Genomic DNA, 24,449 nt, shown 5'->3' on the forward strand with positions numbered 1-24,449 from the left:
TAGATGCCCGTCCGTCAGCGGGCTTGGCCCACAGCTGGGGAATATTTTTCGAGAATTTCTATGATACGAAGCAGTGGTGCTTTCGGTTGCTCGCTCTGGAGAACGGAAGACAACGGAGAGGGCAGTGACACTGGCCCACCACGGCAGCCCTGACGCCCTGCCCTGTCTTTGCTAATTAAAGCGCTTCCAGTGACTTAGCCAAACGCGAGGTGAGAACCTGGCGGGTGCAATTCATTTATTTCTACCCACCTTTCGCATAATTACATTTATTGGCGGCCCCGGGCGTGGAGAGTCAACGGAGAACGGCTTCCCTGCGGGGAAAGAGGGGAAGAAGATGGAGCTGAGGATGGTGAAGGAGGTTTCCTAGTCGCCGAGCCCGTATGGTGGGTCTCGGGGCGCTCCGAGCGCGGTTTGCTTCTCTTTCGAGGTCAAGAGCAGTTTGTCAGGGCGGGGCACACCCTGGCAAGTGCCGCTGGCAGCCTGCAAACGTTTCCTTTTCCTGACCACACTCGGCCTTGAACTTAGCCGCGAGCGAGGGGGCAGGTGAGGAGGGCCTCCGAGCCTCTGTCCGAGGCCGGACGCGGGGATGCCTGCTGAGGGGGTTCACAGCCACAGGCGAGGGAGACGTGGCGACCCCGAGGCTGTGTGTCCTGCTGGCGGTCCCACGGGGACCCAGCCCAGAATCTCGAACCTCTGGAGCTGGAACGGGCATGGTTGGAGGAGGAAGTCGGTGCAGAGAGGAGGATGCCGACTGGTGCTTGGTTTTGATGACAGGACTAGGGGATGTAGCTTTTGCTATGGCGCTGTTGCCGTCCTGAGGCCTTGCAGCTGGTGATGCCCCCCCCCCCCTTTTTTTTAAGTTGTAAATTGCAGCATTCTCAGGAGGCTGCAGGTGAAACTGAAATGGCATTCCGGGATTGCCGAGAGGTCTTTGTGGCCACGCTAGGCTTGGTGAGCTTAGGCCCGGAAATGTGCAGCGGGGTCTCTAAGGTGCTGGGCGTCCTTCGCCCACCAGTGCGCAGAAAAGAGCCAGGTTTTCGAGTGGCCTCAGGCTAAAGCGTGAAAGGATGCCTCGGCCTTGGAAAACCTGCCGAGGATTCTTGGTGGCTGCGGTGGCCGGAGGAAGAACCAGGCGCTCGGGGTGCCTGTTGCTGGCTGTGGAACTTGGACATGGATGGCCATTGTGATAAGAAAATGCTTGTGCTCTTGCCCTAGAGTGGTGGGTTTTCGCTCCTGTTGCTTTCTCGCAGCCTTAGTTGCGTTCTCTTGACCTCGGCCAGAATACACACAGCGGCACTAGCCTTGCCTGGAATCTTGGAGGAGAGCCGGGCAGGTGGTGGTGTAGATCGGAGTGAATGTAGGGGACAGTTCTTGTGAACCGAGTCTGAAATTACAGGCTTGGAACACGATCTGTGGCTTGGGTCCACATGAACTCGGATGTTTTCAAAGAGAGCTGTGGAATTAGGATGGGTTTTGCGGTTCTGTGTACTTTTCACCCTATTCGCAATTGGAAACATGAACTCCAGGAGCTTCTTAGGGGAGGCTTAGTGGCCTTTGTGCCTGTCGCTAGCACTTCAGTAGCCTGATACATCATCTTTCCCTTCCTCCTAGCATTCTGGGGAGGTTGCTTTTTAAGAGATGTTAAGAAAGACATTGGTTAAAGAATACTAACACCTTGGGTGATTTTTCTATTGTGGAAGTCACTGATAAAGAACCACTCTGTAATAATGGATGGGTATGAATGGTTTTTTTTGAAATTTCTCTTCTAGAAGGATACTATCTACACAGGTTTTAGTAGTTCCAATCCTTGGGATTCCTGCTTCATTTTGTCATGTTCTTAGGATGACAGAAATGAGCTGTCCTTTTGCCTGCTTCTGGCATTCAAGAATAGTTAAAACAGATTCGAATCCCTGTACATCCTTCTGCCTGAGAGACATGCTCATGTTTCCAGAAATACATTTGGACAGCTCTAGATGTTTACACCATCGAGGGAGTGTAAAGCAGGAACAAGATGAAAACATAAAACTGGCTTAGCAAACTTGGAGCTCTAGATAGGTCTTTTCTTCCCTGTTTCCTCTTTTAAATCAGGAGCAGAATTCAAATGTTTGCCACAAACTAAGTGCTTTTTTGTTTTCTTCTTCCTATTCTGGAGATGAGGTCTGTTGCTGGGGCTCTCATCTAAAATCTCTGTGTAAGCCCTCACAGTCTCACAGTGAATGTCCAGCTTACTTCTCTGCTGATATCCCTGTCTGTCTAAACTGTGTCCCCTAGTCACAGTTCTGGATCAGAGTGTCAACGAATGGAGGAGGAAGGAGGAAGACAGGAAAGGTGTGGCTACATTAATCAGTATGGACGGGGTGAAAAGAGAAAGTAGTTTCTTTTCCCGAAGATTTATATATTTATTTGTTTGGAGGGCAGAGCAATGTGCGTATACACACACACACACACACAGAGAGAGAGAGAGAGAGAGAGAGAAAGAGGGAGAGAGAGAGAGAGAGAGAGGAAGAGAGAAAGAGAGAGAGAGAGAGAGAGAGAGAGAGAGAGAGAGAATGAGAATGCTTGTATTCACTGGTTCATTCCCTGAAGGTCACAGTAGCTGAGCTTGGGCCAGGCTGAAATCAGGAACACCATTTGGGTGTTGCATTTGGGTGACAAGGTCCCAAGTGCTTGGGTTATCCTCCTCTGCTTTCACTGATGCACCCGCAGGGAGTCCATTGGAAGTGGAACAGCCGGGAATTGCCCTGTGCCCCCTTTGCATGACTCAACTCACTGAACTACCGCCCAGAGAAAGTATTGTGAGACTATTTATCAACAGTATCTAGAATGCATAGGTACTTTTGCACATGTATGTTCATGGATGTGCATATCCATGATTCCTGTAAACTCATGTGGACAAATTATGACAAACCAAAATTTTAAAAAATGTATTATATATATTTTTGAGAGGCAGAGGAAAAAAGAGACGAAGATTTTCCCTGTATTGGTTCATTCTTCACATGCCTAAAATTCCATCTGAGTATCTCAGGTGGTTGACAGAGACCCAAATACTTGGGCCATCATTGCTACCTCCCAGGATATACATGAGCAGGAAGCTGGAATGCTAAGAGGAACAAGGACTTAAATCAAAAGTGCTATAGATAGAAATGTTGAATTTTAAAAAATTTGTTAGCTGTGCACCAAACACCCATACCCACATTTGAATTTTGATTAGGAACTAGAAAGATCTGATGGATAGTTTTTAGGTTGAAGCTTGTATATTATTTGCTTTTGTTGTGTATCTCTCAGTATATTTCAGATTGATTATGTCATCATTGGTGAATCTCTGGACAAAACTTTTCTGAATGTTTAGGATTAATTCCAAGTTGTTCCATAACTTGGAAACATAGATTCTCTTTTAATGTTTTTTTTTTTCTTGAACGCAGAGTAGATCTGTATATATCAGTTACACTGCACATGGAAAAAGAGATGAAACCACTTTTGGGTTGTTTTTTTTGGGGGGGGGTTGTTGTTTTGCTTCCTCCCCCTTCAGGCTCCTTGCCTAACACCCCAATCCTGCCCCATCTTCCTCCAAACTGCTTCTTAAACAAAATCTCCTTTGTGCCTAAGTGACTGACCTTGTCTTGTGGTATTGATAAACTACCAGTGTATCTGGCTCACACTTCATCTCTGCCAGTCCTATTCCTTAGAGTAGATGTTTGCCTCTGTTCTGTTGCTGACTTTCTGAGATCATTGTAAATTGCAGGATCGAAGCCAAGCCGATGATGCATTCCAGGCAATGCAAGTCTAAAGAAAATGCTCAACTTGCATTTTCTCTTATTCTTAAAAAAATGTTTCCAGCGGATAACTTATCTCCACTGAGAATACATTTTATTTTATCACTTTCAAAATGATCAAGGAGGAGAGAAAGACAAAAGAGGGAACATTGTATTCTAGAAGAGCTGTAGAGCAACTTTATTCAGTATTTGTAATTCTAAAACTCTTGTTTAAAGAAGGTACACAGATTGGCCCAAGCCCGGCTATGGCATGCACTCTTTGGGCCAAAACCAAGATAATAGTGTTTTACTGTAATCTCTGGTACATTCCTTAAATATGATTATGTTTTATAACAAACACTTACTTAAAGCTTTGGTTCTTTCTTTGTGGTATAAAACTGCTTTGCAATTGTCTCCATCAAGAATTAGTACTTCTCTGGTAGCTTTTATGGCACAGCAGGTTAAGCTGTCATTTGAGACACCCAAATGCCCTATCTGAAGGAAAGGAACGAATGTCTCTTTTTTGATCATACAGTGTGTTACTTCACTACCTCCTTCACTTCTTCACACGTGTTACTTCTCCCCTTCTTCACTCCAATATTGTTATAAGAAGAAGTTAATATCAGTATTTTATGCATGATGATACCCAAAGAGCCGTAACAAGATGGCTTACATAATTCATCGATTGTTTTGGTGGCTATCTTTTTTCTAACCTCTGTGATGGCAGGATTCATGCATTTGTTATTGCTTAAATATCTAAGGATGTTCTTTGGAACTTCTTTTCTCTTTAATATTTTCTCCCACTGAAAGCAGTTATGGCCTTCCTATACCTATCTAGACTTATTTCCAAAAATTCACTGACAAGCAATTGTTTGAAGTCTGTAACGCATTTTTGTACAGATGCGCTTAAGCTGGATTGTGTATATGTGTGTTTGTGCCCCTTGAAGAGATAACTCTGTTATTTTTAAGTTTCTTTATGATTTTGAAAAACTCAAACCTAATATTGGAAATAATGTCACCTGCATTTCCTCTACCAGCATTATCAAATCTTAATTTATGCCATTTTGACAAGTTGCTTCTTAATTCATAAATGATGAAACAGTACTATAGAGATCACTTTCTGCTTGGAAGCTAATTTGTATGGAATTGCTAGAAGGATGGCTCAGGAATTGTCCCTAATAACACCCCATAATGGCAAGAGAGGCCTTAGGATTGAGTTTAGGAGTACAGACCAAAGCAGAGGTACCAGGTAATAGTTTTAAAGAAATGTAGTTTCTCATGTGGCTGTGCTGCTGGGATCTGGGAAGAGGGATTGCAGCTACAGTGAATTGCCTAGTTCACTTACTCATACATCAAGGCTGCTTGCTTGTCACAAATGCAGTGAAAACTATTTCCACCCATCCTCTCCATGAGTTACTTCCATAAGGGGCAGCATCAGAACTAGCTTATCTTTGTGCCTATGGGAAGGTTAGGGTTGGGGGAAGGGGGTGTTTGCACAAACCATTTTACATTAGCCATGGGCATAGAGTAGGAAATATGCTGAGAAATCGTCAAACAAAACTCAGATCCTAGATTGTGCCTTTGTGAAAACTTGGCCAGTCTTTTGGTACAAGCCATTGTGAATAATCTATGACCCATTTACTTTTTCTTTTCTTTCTAGCACTCATAAAGGACTTTGTTGCTATTGTTTTTGTCGCTACCTTTTTTCAGATCAGTGAAGTTAATGAAAGGAAGAATGTTTATTTCTTCTGTATTGCATATTCTGAAAGTGGGGCTTGCAGATCAGCAGTTCCTAACACCGGAATCTCAGGCCTGAAACAGAATTTGCATTTTCTAAAGCTCATCTAGTGATGGCAGGTTGAAGTTTGAAAGACAGGTTCTATCTGAAGTGCTCTGTGCAAGGTTTTCGTTATATTGAAATACTGTGAGTGAGGAAGGTAAATGCAACCATGTTTCATCCACGATTAAGAGAAGTAAGTTGGTGGGTATCTACCTAAACATAACTGATAGGTGTTTCCTGGCAGACCTTGTTGACTCTTGTTCTCAGTGATATCAGATAATGTATCTATTATGTTTGCAGTTGCTAACTGAGCCCCTTCTTCCATCTCTGCCTCCCACCTTCTGCCCAGGTATCATTTTCCTGAAGCCGCCCCATCATTGATCCACAGACCATTGCGTCCTCACTGGGTCCTTTGCAGCGGAGTTATGTCAACAGCTGCCTTAGTCACTTTGGTTCGCAGTGGCGGGAACCAGGTGAGAAGGAGAGCACTGCTGACCTCCCGCCTGCTGCAGGATGAACGCCGCCTAACGGCCACCTGTCACAGCTCCACTTCACAGGCCAGGTGTTCTCGGTTTGACCCGGACGGCAGTGGGCGGCCGGCCACCTGGGACAGTTTTGGGATCTGGGACAACCGCATCGACGAACCAATTCTCCTGCCCCCAAGCATTAAGTATGGCAAGCCAATTCCCAAAATCAGCTTGGACAATGTGGGCTGTGCCTCACATATTGGCAAACGGAAAGAGAATGAAGATCGATTGGACTTTGCCCAGCTGACGGAGGAGGTCCTCTACTTTGCGGTGTATGATGGACATGGCGGACCTGCAGCTGCTGATTTCTGCCACACCCACATGGAGAAATGTATTCTGTAGGTACCGTGACTGTCACTCTTGGCTGTGCAGTGCCATAGGCTTCACGTTTAAACTTTGACCCTCTGGCTGAGACTTCCTCTTAAACACAGCCACTTGGGTGATTTCCTACTGCACTCCTACTGCAGTAATTTCAGCATGCTACTCATAACTGTTGAGCCTTACTACTTCAAAATATGTGCATGGGGCGGGTGGTGGGGCCCAGCAGGTTAAGCCCCATTGTGGCTGCTCTGCTTCAGATCCAGCTTCCTACTTATGAGCCTGGGAAGGCAGCAGGATGACACAACCTTCTGGGCCCCTGTGACACACATGGAATGGAATTCTGGGCTGCTAGCTTTGGCCTGACCCAACCTTGCCAGTTGCAGGGATTGAACCACCAGAAGTACACACACTCTCTCTCTCTTCCTGTGCACTTTTTAAGTAGGTGAAATTAGAAAGACATACATATACACACCGAGATGTCTTTAAAATACATAGCTTAACTCCTCTGGTGAAGATGGTATCTGGTGTCTAGCATTTCAAGTGAATGGATCTGAATTCCAGGAGTCTCCAAAATGTTTACAGAAAATGCCTGTTATGACAATGTGCATAGATTTCCAGCATTTTTTTTTGCAATGAAATAAACTTATCTTTTAGTTCCATTTATCCACAAGTGTGCTGAAATGCTCTGGTTATGAACTTAACCCATGAGAAGCAGTTATTCCTATTAATGACAAGCTCATAGTAAGTGCTTCACAACTGCTCCTGGTTCTTTCAAGTTCCTGGACAAGCTCTGGGTCCAGGACTTTGCTGAAAGTAACTTTGGATGGTTGGTATCCAAAGTGGGAAGGAGGAAATGCATTTAATGCTGACACTTTAAATCATTTGTTTTTCCCAATTAGTATCATTGAGGCTCACACTATTGTTGGAGTTCAAAAATGGGGGACATGTGACAGAACAGAATTTTGGCCATGTGTAATTTTTCATCTTCCTGTATACTGGAAGTTCAAACTGTTGTTTTTTGCATATTTTACTTCAGTGCACCACAGAAACTTTGAGCTTTAAATTCTTGTGAAGGAACTCCACTTTCCCTAGGCTGTGGTTTGGATGACTCATTCTTTAATGTTAGAGATTTGAACTTTTTTCTCCCTGTACTCCTAAAAGCTTATCCCAGGAACCCTGGCACTTTAGAGACTCAATAAGCATTCCTCCCCAATAGCTCTTACACATCTGAAAGGCAGCTGCTGGGGTCCAATGAGGGAAAAACTGTGGTAGACACAGCGACTGTGACCAGAGAAACCTGTTGTAAAATGATTGTTTTGGGGCTCTCTTTTCCTCCCCACAAAGGGATTTGCTTCCTAAGGAGAAGAACTTGGAAACTGTGTTGACCTTGGCTTTTCTAGAAATAGATAAAGCCTTTGCCAGTCATGCCCACCTGTCTGCTGATGGTATGTAAAACAATCACATTCCTCCAGGTCTCGGGGAGTGGGGGAGGCCACAGAGAAATTCACTGAAGCCCTTTGGGGGTGGAAATTGTAATGTGTCAGGAAGCTTATTTGTCAGGAAGCTTATGTAGAAATTATCTTATGTAAACATTGGAAATGAGGTGTGGACTCCAAACTAATGTCAGTACTGCACTATGAGTTTTACGGAAAGAGAGGCAAGCACACAGCTTGGTTCTTGAATTTTAATCTTATAAAGATTTTAAAATGTTTTCATCTGTCTAATTACTGATTTTATGCACAAGAAGTCACTCTGAGAGGATCAGGGCTTTGTCTTTGGATGCATCTCTCGAGCAGATGCCAGAATACTCTGCAGGATAATCGTATCTAGCTGGGACGGTAATCGTAAAGGCAAGAAGAAAAGTGCTACAAGGTCTTGAATAAGCATGAGTTTGTGTAATTAGAAAGAAGATATTTTGTCCCCACTTCTTAAAAAAGTCCTGTCTTAAGAGCGTTTCTGTGGTGACTAGTGATATTTTGGTTAATCACAAGACATGCCAAATGAACTTTAAAATGTGTGCACTGTATACGCTTAGATTTTGAATGCAAAATGTTTCTGCTTTTGACTAAACTCACCAAGACCATTTGAGGTAATTGTAGCTAATATTTTCTACTTAGCTTGCCTCCATATCTTTGCCCTCAAAGTTAACTTTGAAAACTTCTGCATTGAATGTATGCACCTGGGCCTGAAATTGATTTGAAAATGAATCATGCATTCATCTTTATTGAGCTTATCATTTTCTTTTATAAAAAAAGAGATACATTCTCACAGTTTTGCATTGGACTGTGCAAGAAAGGGAATTCTCCCATTTCACAGATAAGAAATATAAGCTCAAGGAGAGTCAAAAGTCAGTTTAGACCTCGGCATTTTTCTGACACGCAGTATGGTTTCTGTCATGTGGTTGTTTAATGATGAGGAGGGAGGATAATTATTTTTACTACATTTTTTAAATGAAAATATTTTAAAGATCTTAATTTCATTTTTCCATGATTTCTCTTTTGAGAGACAGACAATGAGAAAGAGATCAATCTTCTATCCACTGTCACACTCCCCCAGTTCCCACAGCAGTCCCATCTGAGCTAGGGCTGAAGTGGGGTGCTGGGAACTGAATTCAGGTTTCCAACGTGGATAGCAGGAGCCCAATTACTTGAGCCATCACAGTTGCCTTCTAGGATCTGCACTGAAGGACACTGCAATGCAAGAATTCAAGTTTGCACCTTATGTCAGCTGGATAATAAATACAGAATCACCCAACAGGGACTTTTACATTACACGATCAGTCTAACCTGCCAGCACCCTATTCTCTGGATTTCCTCGCCCCCAGGGAGCAAGACCTACCAAGATTGAAATGCCCAAGAAAAGCTGGTCCAGTCCCCACCCACTCCTCCTTTTTCTTGGAATTCCCCCACCCCTAGAAGCACCCCCAAGACCCCAAACTATAAAAAACACAGCCTACTGGAGGTCTGCTCCTCTGCCATGCAAATGGCCACCTCTTTGGATTTTTCTCCAATAAATTCAGTTTGACTGTGAGTCCACTCTGGTTTCTTGTCTGTGTCTGCACCTCTTTCCTTACTTTGGGAGTCCCCGCTTTCTGTGCCACTTTGCTAACATGCAGTAGCAGGAAGCTGCAGTCAGGGGCTGGGAATGCAACCCCAGTACTCTGTTCTAGGCAGTAGGCATCTTAATGTCTAGGCCGAGTGCCTGCCTCTGTTTACTATTTGAGAAGTTTGCCTGCTCTTTTTTCCTCCAAAAACATTATACTCTACTCTCCCTTTGTCCAGGGATTCATTCTCTAGTTTGTAGGTGAGTTAGGCCCAAGTTTCTTTTCTTCGTTCTGTTGGATTACTCCCTACCCTTTCTTCTCTGGTTCCTCACCTTTAAGAAGATAGAAGTTGAACAAAGATGAATTGTATGCACAAGATTTAGCTTTTGTTTTTAATGAGTAAAAGCCAGGAAAGAGGAAACCAAAAAGCTTCTGATAATTTATTTTTTCTGAATTTAAATTCTGGTGTGTTCTTGTCTCCTCCCTAACCACATTAGCTACGACTGGTGCTGTAACTCCCACCTGTTTGCTGTGGTGCAGGTGCAATGCCCCAGCTGTTCTATAAACAGCTGCAGCTGAGTGCAGAGCTTCTCAGAAGAGAATGTTCAGAAATGTCAGGATGTGGCCAGCAGTCACACATTAACCCTTCATGGGTTCAGCCAAAAGATACTTGAAACAATTGGTGGAAAACTTGGTGTAGGATATGAGAGGGAATTTTGAACTATAGGATTTATGTAACTTGCATACCTTAAAACTTTCTAAATGTGACTTTGTCGCATAAATAAGCAGTTGTGTAAATAACATAAAAATGTCATTTCTAATCATGAAATTAAAGCATTTTTCCTCTGTTATATGCTTACAGGTAATGATCCCACAACTTTTATAAGATACTTTACATTTTATTTCTCATTTAATGACCATTGTGTAAAAGTATAGTAAAGCAAGATAGAATATTTTACTAAATGCTACCAAAAACCTATTATTATAATAGTGTCATTAGATAGTATTTTGTATTTGTTCTAATAAGTCACTTAGTCTGCATTTTTAAGTTAATTGTTCTGAGAATATTTAAAAATTTATTATTATTAAGTTATCAAAGTTTTCAATGATGGCAAAAAAAATTGCCTTTATCTACCTGGGGTCTATTTTGTGAAATATATTTTAAAAGTCACTGAAGATAGAATGTTGTATGCTGTTTAACTCTTCAACTTGTGGATTTCCAAAATTGTACATTTCAGAATTATTTTAAAAAATGTTTTTAAATGAAAAGATTTTAGTAAGAACTGAAGCAGTATCAGTATGATAAGTGACAGATCTACAGTAGAATCAGTGCTAGCTAATACAAATGTGTGGTTCCAACATTAGCCTCTCTACTCCTTTTCACCCTTTCGTTTGGCATTACCTCCTTTTCTCTCCTGTTGAACCCTTCCTGTGAGATCAGGCTCTGTGGCTTTTTTGTTTTTGAATTTCCAGACTTGAGCACTCTGCATAGCATCTGGAAGCTTCTCAGTCACTCATTATTTGGACTGATATCATCTCTACAACCTGCTCTTTCTCACCGGTTATTATTATTGTTCTGTAGCTCACATAACCGTGTTGTTAATAAAATATGTTTTAATGAGCTGTCACTCATGGTCAAATTTGAAAAATAAGTAGCAGAAACCTGAATGGGGATGCTTACACCATAGCAGAGTCTCTGATGCTGAAATTTTAGGCATGAGTGGTTAGGATGCCCCCTCCATCATTTCATGTTAGCTTTCTTTAAAAAAAGAGAAGAAGTGATAATAAAACATCTCTTTTAGACTTCAGTGCCACAGCTGTCACCTATAACTATACAGCTTCAAGCTGTCTTATTAGCATTTAACATGTTAACTGTTCCAGTTTTAACTGGGGGTGAAGAGAACAAAATCAGAATATCATTGATCATGAAACAGCAAGAATAAAATGCCTTTGCCCTTAAGAAATTGCTAGCTGCTTTTATGGATCTGTTGTCATGCATGTTGAAGTTGCCTTTTTTTCCCCGATAGCTAATGTTAGCAACCTCTTTGAGTTGTTCATATTCAGTTTGTACCAACAATGTGTAATTGTCCGATTAATGAAACTTGTCAGTGAATTCAAGTGATACCTCTTCAGGTCTGTGGTTTGCAGTTAGTAAAATAGATCAGGTGGTGAAAGATTTAGATTATAATCCTGTATATCCTGTAAACTCTTCAAAGTGTTTCTAGATTGCTTAAGCTTTGAAAGCAGCAAAGCTGCCCAGGGGACAAACGGATCAAAAAGAGAAGACTCGTTGCTCTGACGTTCAGAGTGGAGGCATTGATGGACAGCATTGTGAGTCTCATGGGAAACTCTCACATTCTTTCCCTTCTTTATGGAAAAATTACAGCACAAAATAACCCCTGGGGGTCTCAGTGCAGCCTGTTTGAGTTCCCCTTTCATGCTGGCTGGGAGCAGCAGCCAGAAGCACCCTGGGGACAGCTTGGAGGAGACAGTCTTATTGTGCTGTTACTGCTTCAGCTCCTTACTCTGATGTTGGCATTGATGAGTCACCCGAGTTGGATACCCGTTTTGAATAAGCACTGAAACTGGATTGACTGATGCATATCATTTACACAGTTGAATAATTACTGGGGGAGGAGGGGTTGTAACACTCTGAACAGAAGTGCTTGTACTGTTTATGTTGGCATTCAGTTTTGATCAATTTTCTTTAATTGTGTTGACCTGCAACACTGGGGAAAAGAGAGAGCTGCAGAAAAATACCTGCTATGTGAATTCCATAAAATGACAAGCATACCTGAGAGTGTAGGAGCAATGGGTTTAAAGTAATCATTCTACACCAAAAAATGCCTCCTCGATACTGAATTCCTGTGTACAGCACCATACACATTCCTGTGTTACTCCTTGTATTTGCTCTTGAGGTGCTTTGATTGTTTATTATTCTGTATTTAAGTTCCAATAATTTGGTGGTATGTTGTAGTTAGTATCCTTCCCCAACTGCGTAGTGCTTTTCAGATACAAATTACTCCGCGCTACAACCATGAATTGACCTACTCTGATATGCAGCAAAGTTACGGTGCATGTTTTTTGCAATGAAGTTCCAGTATTCATTGGTTGTGTTTAAGTGTACATGAGAGGGTGGGAATATGGGGGTCTGTGTGGGAGTGTGGACAATGTATCTGTGTCACCACTGGTGTATTTTGGTCCACATGCATCGGCATCTCATTTCTTTTCCTCCCTTGGACACCACACAAAGTGGGTAAGCAGTGTTACTCTGCATTGATAAAACAGATTCAACTACAAAATACCATCAACTTGAGCACATGGAGTTTTGAGATGGTCAATTTGGCATCTCCTGGAATATTTATGTAAATTTGCTAGTGACATCTTCACCGAAGTAAAAAGCCTTCCCCTTATTTTGCAGCTCTCTCTCTGTCCTCCCCTGTGTTGCAGGTTTGTAATGTTTGAGCACAATTCCTGGGTGAATTTCCTGTTTGCCTCTGTGCGTGTTATTTGTGGCAGAGAACTGTGCCTGGTCAGCAGCTCTAGACCTGGAGCCCGTGGACACTTATGCTGGGCTTCAGTGGAAAGAGAGATCTGCTTAATTTTGTCCCAGGTGAAGGAGTCCAGCGGTTCCTAGCCTGGACTACTGGAAGGCTGCCACATCCTCTTTGTCCCATTAGTTGAACTGACTTGCAGTAGAAATTGTCCAGTGAGTGTTAAGAACTTATTGAAAGATGTCTTAGTTTTATACTTTTGTTGTTAGGACGAACAGTGAAAACTTTTACTTCCATGTTAAATGTTAAATGAAATTAAATGCTGATTTACTATTTAGACTCTTAGATGCTTAGCAAAGCAGAATCAATCATTAGTTTTAAAACCTTTCCCATAAATCCTGGGATTTTGGAACTGTCACATTGGGGTTGGTAAGAACTGAAACTCTCCTGAAATGGCAGAGGCACGAATTACAAGCCTGAACAATGCAACTTTCACTTATGGAATTTTACCTCTTTGTGTGTGTGGTGGATTAAAATCCACTTTCAAAAAAGCTGTTGCTAACAGTGCAAGGAAGGGGCAAGGATACGAAATTCCCTTGTTGGAAAGCCCCCCAGAAAAACGCCTGTATTCTCTTGCCTGGCTCTCTGAAGCATTTGAAAAGATTATAGCAGGTTGAACTGCAAAGCCTCCTTTGCCATAATGTTTTGTTTGTTGTTAAGTCATCTGGATACTGGAAAGATCTGACAATCACCGATGTTTGGCTAAAACATTTATGTGATCCAATCACAAATTTATAATCTATTTTAGCATGGTAGAGACTGCTACTTTGGTAAAACAGTTCCAAAATCAAGAGAAAAGTGGGAGGGTAGTGCAATACAAATGATAATTCTCAATCATGTAAATTCAGCATGATTATAAAAGATTAAATAGAATTTATACATGCTTTATTTTACTTTTCTGATTAAAGCAGGCATTTTAATATGCTGATTGGAAAATCTATTTGTATATAAATTATCTTCCAAAATGCATCATTGATGAAGTTTTTGAAATTTTCTTTAAAAAAAGAAAACAAATCATGAAAAATTGAGTTTTAATAAATCAAATCAATAGCATTTCATTTTATCTACATCAACTTTTACAGCCAAAATCATCTTTGGATAATTGCCTACATATTTCATTTAAATATTCTAAAGAATTAATAATATACTGACATAATACCTGCTTTAAAAAGGTCATCTTTTGTAATTTCTTCCACTTTGCCTTTAGCCCATACATTCACTGTAGTCCTAACTTTCAGCAAGGCTCAATGCACCTTAAAAGTTTCTAAAATGGGGTAAAGAACTTAAATCGTTAGAGTGAGTTAAAGGCAAGTGCAAAAAACTGTAGTCTGACTTTGGTTGAGGAAAGAGTGAAAGCTTGAGCCCAGCAACCTTGAATTTTCTTTGTTATTAGAGATAACTAATTTTCTTGGAATGCTCTGGGCCCAGGCAGAACTCAGGAAGTGACACTGGCAGTGGCTATCCTACACTTGGAGATGTGCTGTTTGTATTGGATCCTGCTGGAGCTAGGGGAGGTAAAACTAGAGTGAATTTCATTCTACAACCCATACATTTTCCACCAATATGACAATGGCTGTAACTTTGTTTCATTTTGTGGGCAAAGATAAACAGAAAAGAATATGAGCTTTTTGGCTATAATAGGGCTTTTTGATGAACATTTGAAGATTTTTTTAGAAAAACTTTTTAAACAGTACAACATCTAGCATGTGAGGAGCAAATGGTATGCCCATGGCATATCTCTCTTAGCTTTTTAACTGCTAATGCTGTCATAGGACAGGAATCTGAAATGGAAGAGAAACCTTTCCAGACCCATAGATCAAAGAAAAGTTGGCTTGCTTGGATGGGTTCAGTAGATAATATCCATCATCTCATCGTATCCAATCTCATTAAATTAAATCTTTTACATGCAGAATTGTCATTCAATTGTAAGCTTAAGTCAGATCTAGTTTCTATGAATAGGGGTCATTTGGAAGCAGGGATGCATTGCTGACCAATTAGAGTAAAAGCCTTTTCTGTTTGCATGGAGCCTTGTTTCTGAATTAGATACTTATTTCTCTGCATGCTGGTAGTTACTTAGTTCATTTGCATTTTTTTGCATAGCCGTACTTCATTAAATTAAAATGTACATCCGAGCACTAGTTGATCATGCTTGCATTTTGTTTTGTAATAAAAATTCCATATCCAGTCCTTGGACTATCATTAACTGTATTCTTTTTCATAATATTTGTAGCAAGCCTTCTGACTTCTGGGACTACTGCCACAGTAGCCCTATTGCGAGATGGCATCGAACTGGTTGTAGCCAGTGTTGGGGACAGCCGGGCTATTTTGTGTAGAAAAGGAAAACCTATGAAGCTGACCATTGATCATACTCCAGAAAGAAAAGATGAAAAAGAAAGGTACCACTACCCATGTTTGCTCATTCCGTGGGGATGATGTTTCTAGTTCAAGAGGTGGAAGTTTGCATCTCTAAATCAATGTCTTGATTAAGTGACAGTGATATGGTTTCCTGCAAATCACATCTCTAGTCTTTGTTTCTCCTTGTCCAGGATCAAGAAATGTGGTGGTTTTGTAGCTTGGAATAGCTTGGGACAGCCTCATGTAAATGGCAGACTGGCCATGACCCGAAGCATTGGAGATTTAGATCTCAAAGCCAGCGGTGTAATAGCAGAACCAGAAACAAAGAGAATCAAGGTAAGGATGGAGTTGCAAGCACTTGTTGAACAGGCAAAGGATGGATACAGGATTGTCTCCATGTGCAGACTCTCTTACCAGCTTAACTGGAGCCAAAATGATTTTTCCAGAGTACTAATTTATGGGAGGATATGCACTTTACAGATAAAGTACAACTTGCCTGGCCTAAGAAAGAAGTCTTCGGCTGTTGTTTCTTCCTGCGTGGAATTCTGACAGAATGGTTCTGCTATCTTTTGCCACTTGCATCCCATTGTTGCTGTCATTCAACCTGGAAACTGACCTTGACTTCCCCTTCCTCCAGCTAAATTACAGCCTTCCTCTGTTTCCATGGTATCTTTGGATGCTACAAATCAGTACCCCATTATCCTAAACTACTCCCCAACACATTCTCAATCCAAGAGCTAGCATGTCCTTGTTTAAACCTCCCAGAAAGAAAGCTACAGATCCTGTGATGGCACAGCACAGGCTTCCAAGGATTGCAGCACAGTCTGTCCATTAATGGCACAAAGGGTTTCATATCTTACAGATATCCCACTTCCAATCATTTTATTGTATAAATAACCTATGTGTGGGTCATGATATGATGGGCTCTGTTCAAAACAGGTACTGTAGCACTTGGCAAACCTAAAGTATATAGAGATCAACTTGCCTCTCCTAACCAGGGATTCTCTAAGGCAGAAATCATACCAGGCAGTCCTGCTAGGGAGATGACATCTAACCACCTCCCAGCATTCGGCTATCTGGCTACCTTCGTTGTGGCACTAAACAGTAAACAGTAGGTTTATTTTTGATGTTTGCTACTGTTATTACTTTTGCTGTCCTTACCAACTGACTTTCCATTTTCCCCATTTACCTACAGCAAATCAGATAAAAATTCTCATGAATTACCCAGATTATCCTAAGGTAGAGCCTATTTTCTAATCGTATGCATTTGGCCCTAACTGCAGCTCCACCATGCTGATGACAGCTTCCTTGTCCTCACCACGGATGGCATCAACTTTATGGTGAACAGCCAGGAGATCTGTGACTTTGTCAATCAGTGCCATGATCCCAACGAAGCTGCCCATGCAGTGACTGAACAGGTGACGTGGCAGAGCCTCTGCTAGCAAAGGGCAAGAAGGGGTAGTAGGGGAGGCACAGGAAGGACAGCCTCAGCTGTGTGGGCCCCATGCAGCCAGGAGTGGCCACCATGAGCTGAAAGTTTCTTTGTTTTAGCTTAAGTGTGACACAGTGAATAATATGATTCCATAATGTCCTAGATCATCTTATGTTGTAAGATTCCTACAAATAGGGCCCAGCGGCGTGGCCTAGCGGCTAAAGTCCTCGCCTTGAACACGCCGGGATCCCATATGGCCGCCAGTTCTAATCCTGGCAGCTTCACTTCCCACCCAGCTCCCTGCTTGTAGCCTGGGAAAGCAGTTGAGGATGGCCCAAAGCTTTGGGACCCTGCACCCGCGTGGGAAACCTGGAAGAGGTTCCTGGTTCCTGGCTTTGGGTTGGCGCAGCCGTTGCGGCTCACTTGGGGAGTGAATCATTGGATGGAAGATCTTCCTCTCTGTCTCTCCTCCTCTCTGTATATCTGACTTTGTAATAAAAATAAATAAATCTTTAAAAAAAATATTCCCCCAAATAAAATTGATGTGAAGGAAATGTGCCAGACACTCTCCTATCATATAGATTAATTTATCTCATGACAAAATCTTAAAGAGACGGAAGCTGTTGTCCTTTGTCACACGATGAGGAAAACTGAGATACAGAAGCCCATGGCAGAACTGGGCTTCAAATTGAGTCAGGTTCTTGAGTCCCAGCACTTAGTTGGTAAACTGGATGGAGCCAAGTCAATATCCATCTTAAGGAAAATAATAGCATAGGCAACTTCTGATTATTAACATTAGGAGTGTGTGTTTGGTGTGGCACTCAGATGCTGAGACCATGGTGTTCCCTTTCCTAGTGCCAGGGTTTGATGCCTATCTGGCTCCTGACTCCAGCTTCCGGCCACTGCAGACCCTGAGAGGCAGCAGGTGATGCTCAAGTCATTGAGTTCCTGCCACCCATGTGGGAGACCTGGATTGAGTTCCCAGCTCCCAGCTTCAGCCTTGGCCCAGTGCTGGTCATTGTAGGCATTTGGGTAGTAAACTAGCAGATGGGAATTCTCTCTCTCTCTCTCTCTCTTTCTCTCAATGTTCTGCCTCTCAAAAAAAATAATAATTAAAATTAATGGGTGTGTGAAAAAGACTGTTATGCTAAGTGCTTTACTCATATCTTCTTCAGGAGCTGTATGTCATTGTTCCTTAGTCCACAGAATCCCTGTTGCCATAGTGGCTACAGTGCAATGTAGTTAATAGTGGTGTTTGATGCCACTAGTTATTCCATGTGCAGATCCATAAACCTTGTGGGCATTGATCCAGCAGGAGAGAATCCCCAGGTGCTGTGACATAGTTGGGCTGTAACTGCAGGAACGCCACTGTGGCTTTCCAGAGGAACTGCTGATGCTTTCTTTTCACAGTCTCTGATTTCCAGTGTTTTTCTCTCCTCCCTGCCAAACCTTGCAGGCAATCCAGTATGGCACCGAGGATAACAGTACTGCTGTCGTAGTGCCTTTTGGGGCCTGGGGGAAGTACAAGAACTCAGAAGTCAACTTCTCCTTCAGCAGAAGCTTTGCCTCCAGTGGCCGCTGGGCCTGAATGCTGGCCAGGACCCCGAGTTTCTGGGCCACGCTTTTTCACTGAGCACGTCTAGAACCCGATCAAGTCACAAATGTCATCTGTACTAGTGACCCACTAGATGAGTACACAGCATAAATGTAATGACTATTTGCATGGTGATCTTTTTCATGAATAATCATATTTATGTTCAACTGTACATACCTAGTCTACATGTATGTATAATTAAGCTGGCAAAGTTTCTAAGCAAGCAAATGAAAAGTGGTCTCAATACTCATGGTGAGTGTTGGGTTTCTAATTGTTAAGACTCTTAGGCAGCTATTGGTTTCTTTTCATTATTTTTGCCCTTTAGTTATTTGAACAGGTTCTTCAAATTCTTCAGCACTAATCCGTTTGAATTTTGATACTATTCAATATATTATCTGTAGGTGTTTACTTTTCATAACTTTGCCAAGGGGTAAATGTGAAAACTGAGTTCTCTACTACCATATTTTGTGTTCTAGACCACTTTCAGTAAATCTAATTGTGCAGGCGAAATGAATTCAGACAACATGATATTGCTAAATTATATGCATATTTATAAACAGTATACTTGTCTATTTCAGCTGTATCACCTCTGTCTTCCCTCCCATTCAGCCCTGTTTTCTGTACTTGTAGATGTTACAAAGATGGGACTCTACCTTTCTATCAGAAAAGAAGGCACCAGCTAAGGTTTTATGGCCAAAACAATACAGAATTAAATACTAAGGTATCGGGTATTTTGTATAGCTTTCAATTGTCTCTACATTTTGTGTTTTATTTGTAGTATGTATGTATCACCTTTTTATAGAGTAAGTAAGTTGGCTAATTTGTTAGTAAAAATAATACCACATTGACTTGCAGTACTATAGACAGAGCTTAAGGTTTAGGTCTCATCTTTGTTCATTTCTAAGACTTGCAAGGAATGATACATCTAAAACAAACATGAAAACATTCTGTATTTCAGCTTGTTGCGAATAGTTTAGATGTGCAAAACTATAATCTCTACTTGCATATAGGTTTGCTATTAAAATGTGAATCTGTACATGTATGATTGGAATGGTTATCTACGGCTTATTTCTATAGACTGTAAATTTGTCCCATATGTGGGTGTGTGTACATATGTATATTTTGGAGTAATATAAAATTAAAGGGAACAATCTTGTGTAGCTCCTTCACCAGTTAACCAGCTTTAAATTATTGTGTATTAAACCCTATAGACTCTTGATAAACTGAAGTAGTTCTTGTATAGTGGAGAGCCAATGGTTAGCACCCAATGAGAAAGTAGACGTAAAATGATTGTAGAAGGTATTTCATGGCAGGTAATTTATCTGGAAAATGTAGGAACAGGGCCAGGATGTTGATGTGGTTATTTGCATACAAAATAATGCGTGAGGAAAATACTGCGTCCTCATGGAATTTTGTGGTAGAACAAAAGGAAAAGAAAACTAAAGGACAACATTAACAGATAAAGGGTATACTTTCAGCTCTTCCAGGGCTGACTTTTCCTTTCTTTAAGCTTCATCCAAAGGTTTACTAGAAGAAAGAGAGCCCAGTATAAATGCTCACATCTTCTCGCCTTTGTGAGAACAGGAGAAAATAAATCTTCAGCTTTCCTGCCATGTTAGAAGGGAATTGTTTGAAAAATGCTAAATAAATCTTCCTTTTTTTTTTTCAAGAAAGTTAAGTGAAAGGAGGAAAAACATTAGGGGCATGAAGATGTTCATGGTCTGCGAGAAGAACCCAGGTACAGCTGGGAGTCCATCTTGCTTTTTGCAAGGCAGGTCTTAGGACTTTGAAGGGTTTCCAATTTAACGGGCAATGGAAAATGCTATTGCCCAAACAGGAAACAGGACATTCTAAAGGCTCAGGTTTTGTTTTTGCTTGGATTCTTTACATTACACCTCCCCACCATACACACATTAAAAACTAGTCACACGTGTCATCACATTCAAAGGCCTAAGGGCCATGGGTGACTGAGGCAGTGGCCAGCTTTGACAGAAGGAAGTTTGAAGGTTGATGGTCTGCGGTGGATCTGCTGCACCTGGAGTAGTGAGTTGAGCTGAACTGAGCAGAAAGCAAACTGGTGCTTACAGCTTTGCAAGCAATCATGTTAAAGAGTCCAATTTAAGATGTAGATGATTGTAGTCCATAGAGGTAAGCATGTGTGTCTTAGGCTTTCAAGGCTATTACTGGAAATCATGCAAATAGTAATAAAAAGAAAGGACTGTTCTACATATAGCTTTTTGTAACTGTGAATTTGCTATGTGGATATGAGCACGGTATACTTTATATTAATGTAATAAAAACATTGATTGTATTTCTGTTTGTTTTCCATGTATACATACTGTATAAATCATCTTTCAGAATGTGTTGCCAACATTTTTTGAAATACTCTTAAGCTTGCTGTCATATTTTACAAGTGTAAATTTAGTAGCTTGTACATATAAAAGTAAATGGAGTTCTGCTCTCATCAACTATTCATCTGTTGGGTATCTTTGTTTCTTAAGTGGTTCAAAGTCATGCATTTTTCTATGAAAGAATTTATTTTGGAGAGATCAGTTTTTAATCTTTGTATCTTTTGATGTGAGTCTTCCCTATGTTCCTATTAGTTTTTAAAAATTACTTCAAAGAATTATCTCCATGTAATCTAAGTTCCAGAAATTATTTTTTAAGTGAAAATTAATTTGGAAAAGGGATTTAGGTAGAAAATGTGTATGCCTATACTAATTATTTATTACCAGACAGGACATTTGTCTCCTTTCTAAGAATGAGCATAGATTTAACTTCATGATGATATGATAGTAAGGAAATCTTTCAGACAGGGGAAGTGAAGGCCTAAGTTATATACAGTTAAATGCAAGCATGTGTTCATACTTTCTGTACTGAGGTGGTAGTTGGATTATGTTTTATGTGTTCCTTAGGTTCCCTTATACAGATTATCGAAGTGGAAATCAAAAGTCACGTCTTTACAAATGAACAAACACAACTTCAGTGCCCTGCCTGTTGTCTTTGGCATCCAGATGGAGACCAGTTGACTCTCTGGCAGCTCCTTGTCTATAAGATGGTCCATTTATGGTCATGCTGAGTGTTCACGGATAGGATATCATGAAGCTTTCCACCTCCAAGAATGACTCATCTGCCTTGGATTCCAGCATGGAATTTAGCAGCCCAGTGCATCCCAGTTTTCTTCCTGAAGTGCTCTTGTGTGTATTTTGTGTACTCCTTGGGTGTATTGTGCCTTCTATTGTGAGCTGATGTAATTGCTTTTGTGACCATCATTTTGTATGAATGTATTAGAGTAATTGTGAACAAACTAAGATCATATTTATCAGTGTTCAAAATATCCTTCTACTAAAATGCATAATAAAATACAGAGTACAATTGTGTTTATTTGGCATCTAAACTTTCCAGCATTTATTATGGATGTGATCCTGTGAATAATACAAAAGAATGAGATCAAAGAATGATAAATAGTTGGGCATTTCTTCCAGTAGCCAAATTCTGCCCATTTACAAAATGAATGTGAAGAACCTTTGGGGTAAAAAATAAAAAGAGATATATTCTTACCAACTAAAATATTTTTGCTTCCTCTAAAGCAAATCTCATATTTTCTTCCGAAATATCTACTGGCACATCAAAGGAAAATAGGTCATGATGATCTCTACACTGATTTGCCTGTGGTTTCAGAAATTTTGCAGTATATTTCGCTGATACATCTGCAATAGTAAAAATTAGAAACAGGTGTTTGGCAGTGATACTGTAGAACTCCCATTATGCATCTTTTATGCGAGCAATTTTTCACATCTTGCTGGTTGAGTAAGATGGTTCCTATTCCATAGGCACGGGACCCCTTGTAAGAGTGTGTCCCTGCAGCAGAGTCCTGCTCTGGGTTATTCAGATGCCTTTTCTAGCACCTTCCATGAGTTTTTCAATAAGGCACAATCAGGAATGTTTATTGAGTGAGTAGCTTAATGCATTGAATATATTCTCATTAAATCTCTTACTGGGAAAATAGGTGCTAGGTGCTTTAAATAACTAAGTCAAGGGTAGTAGTTGATGCTGTGAAGGAGGCCATCTCCTCTCTGTGGTAGCTCCTTAGATGATAATTAGTTATGCCTTTGTAAAATACAAGTTGGGACAAAGATGACTCACAGTCTGGTTCCGAGACTCATTTGAAGAAAACCAAAACCTAAAAGCAGTGAAGTGTGAACGGGTCTAACTTGTTGCCTGAGAAGGCAGAGAGGGTAGATGAATGCATCTCTCACCGGCAGTTCTCCTCTGCATGTTTTGTCTCACTACCACAGCAAAGATGGGTAGCCTTTGTAAGTCTTTTTATAGAAGAGCCGGAGCCTTGGAGGAGCTAACAGTGGCAAAACTAGAATCCAACCCAGACCTCTTTCATTAGCGGAAGCGAAACCATTTCAGTGCTAACATCATCTAGTAGTATCCACCTGCAAAATGCTCTCTGAGGTCTGTGAAAAACAAGGTGTGACCCAGAGGTTCTCGTTCAGTGGTTGTATGAACAAGTTACAGGAGGTGACTGAGTGTAAGGTACACATGGTAAGGGTAATTTATGCCCACGCCGAGTATAATGGGAACACGTGTGAATGAATGGGCAGGGTTGTTGTTTAATTTTCTTTTTTTATTGATTATATTGCATTATGTGACACAGTTTTATAGACACTGGGATTGCCCCCCACCCCTCCTCAAACCCTCCCCCCATGGTGGATCCCTCCACCTTGTTGCATTACCACAGTTCAAATTCAGTTGAGATTCTTTCATTGCAAGCGTTTACCAAGCATAAAGTCCAGCATCTTATTGTCCAGGTAAGTTCAACGGTTTCTTGGGGAGACCATCTCTGTTCTGAAGGTAGAGCTGGCAGAGTATCATCCCGATCAATTAAAAGCCCCGACATAACATCAGTAACAATTTATAACGTTATGGAATTAGTTGACATGGTATTGAGTAACCAATATGTTAAAAGAAAAAAAAAGAATGCAAGTTCTGAACCACATCCTGTGACTTCTTCATTGACATTTCAATTATTAGTTTATATACAAACAGGTTCTATACACCTTAAAATGGCTATAGATTACTATTCAGCTCTCATGTCCATTTTAATTTTAGTATTTAGCAGTTTATAGCGTTGAAGCATGAATTTGCTGAACCTGGCTGTTTTTCAGGTAGTCTAACTCTATAACAAACAAGACATGTCAACAGTTTAGGTGAACAGTTTTAGGAGGGGTGTGCAGAGAAATCTTCAATACTCTAGTGAGGAGTAACTAATCTTTGTGTCCTACCTAGTGAGGTATAAGTGCATCCCCGCTGACCGTTTCCTGTCTGTTTCTAAGCTTTCCTTGTTGTTCTCTGTCTATTCTAGATTTTTTGTTTGTTTGTTTTGAGGGGTTTCTGGAGCGATCCTGATGGTCATTGCAAGAGAGGGTGGGGACCCAAAGTTGGAACCAGGCAAGGACTAGAGAAAACTCCCCTCCCTAGTCCCAAAGGAAGTTTACTGTTCTTCTGTTTCTGTGAACCTCTCAGGGCTCCTGGTTGTTGTTGACCTTGGATCCTGCAAGGCAGGATTTGGACTTCTTCCATCCCGTGTGGTAGATCCAAATGGGGGTGGGTAACCTCAGAGTTCTCGGCCTCCGAAGGCACTCCAATTCCCTGTGGTCTCCTTGGCAGTTGGGATGTAGTCCTTGGTGATGATCTGGGAGTCTTCAGGGTTGGGATACAAGCCTACTCCTGTCCACCTGCTCCACTCTGGGGTGCCCCCCCGCCCCGCTCCACGCGCATACCTCCTGTTAAGAGATTGTCAGGATTGCTCCTGATTCCCCCCATATGCCTTTGTAGTTTTACTATTGTTTAATGCTGATTCGAGTCTGTTGTCTATGAGTTACCAGTTATGATCCTGATAGGTTATACTTCCAGTCTCCCTCACACATTCTAGGGTGATGTAAGATTTCTCTGCTGTCCCTCCCCATTATGGAATACCATAGGGTATTAAAAGTATATTAGGTTTATGTCAATTCCATAATGTTGCAAATTGCTATTGATGCTATATTGGGACTCTTAATTGACTGGGATGATATTCTAC

The 24,449-nt window shown here is 41.2% G+C and overlaps 1 protein-coding gene across 1 annotated transcript; it reads left to right on the plus strand.

Moving 5' to 3' along the window:
* The first annotated feature begins 31 nt into the window (after positions 1 to 31).
* On the plus strand, positions 32 to 21,749 carry PPM1K (protein phosphatase, Mg2+/Mn2+ dependent 1K). Its single transcript, XM_004590579.3, has 7 exons — positions 32 to 209; positions 5,882 to 6,397; positions 7,725 to 7,825; positions 15,208 to 15,373; positions 15,524 to 15,668; positions 16,616 to 16,750; positions 18,221 to 21,749. Exons 2-7 carry the CDS (start codon positions 5,958 to 5,960, stop codon positions 18,350 to 18,352), a joined length of 1,119 nt encoding a protein of 372 aa, XP_004590636.1. The 5' UTR covers positions 32 to 209; positions 5,882 to 5,957; the 3' UTR covers positions 18,353 to 21,749.
* The last annotated feature ends 2,700 nt before the right edge of the window (positions 21,750 to 24,449 follow it).

The sequence above is a fragment of the Ochotona princeps genome, chromosome 7, assembly GCF_030435755.1.
Source record: "Ochotona princeps isolate mOchPri1 chromosome 7, mOchPri1.hap1, whole genome shotgun sequence".
Classification (NCBI taxonomy): domain Eukaryota; kingdom Metazoa; phylum Chordata; class Mammalia; order Lagomorpha; family Ochotonidae; genus Ochotona; species Ochotona princeps.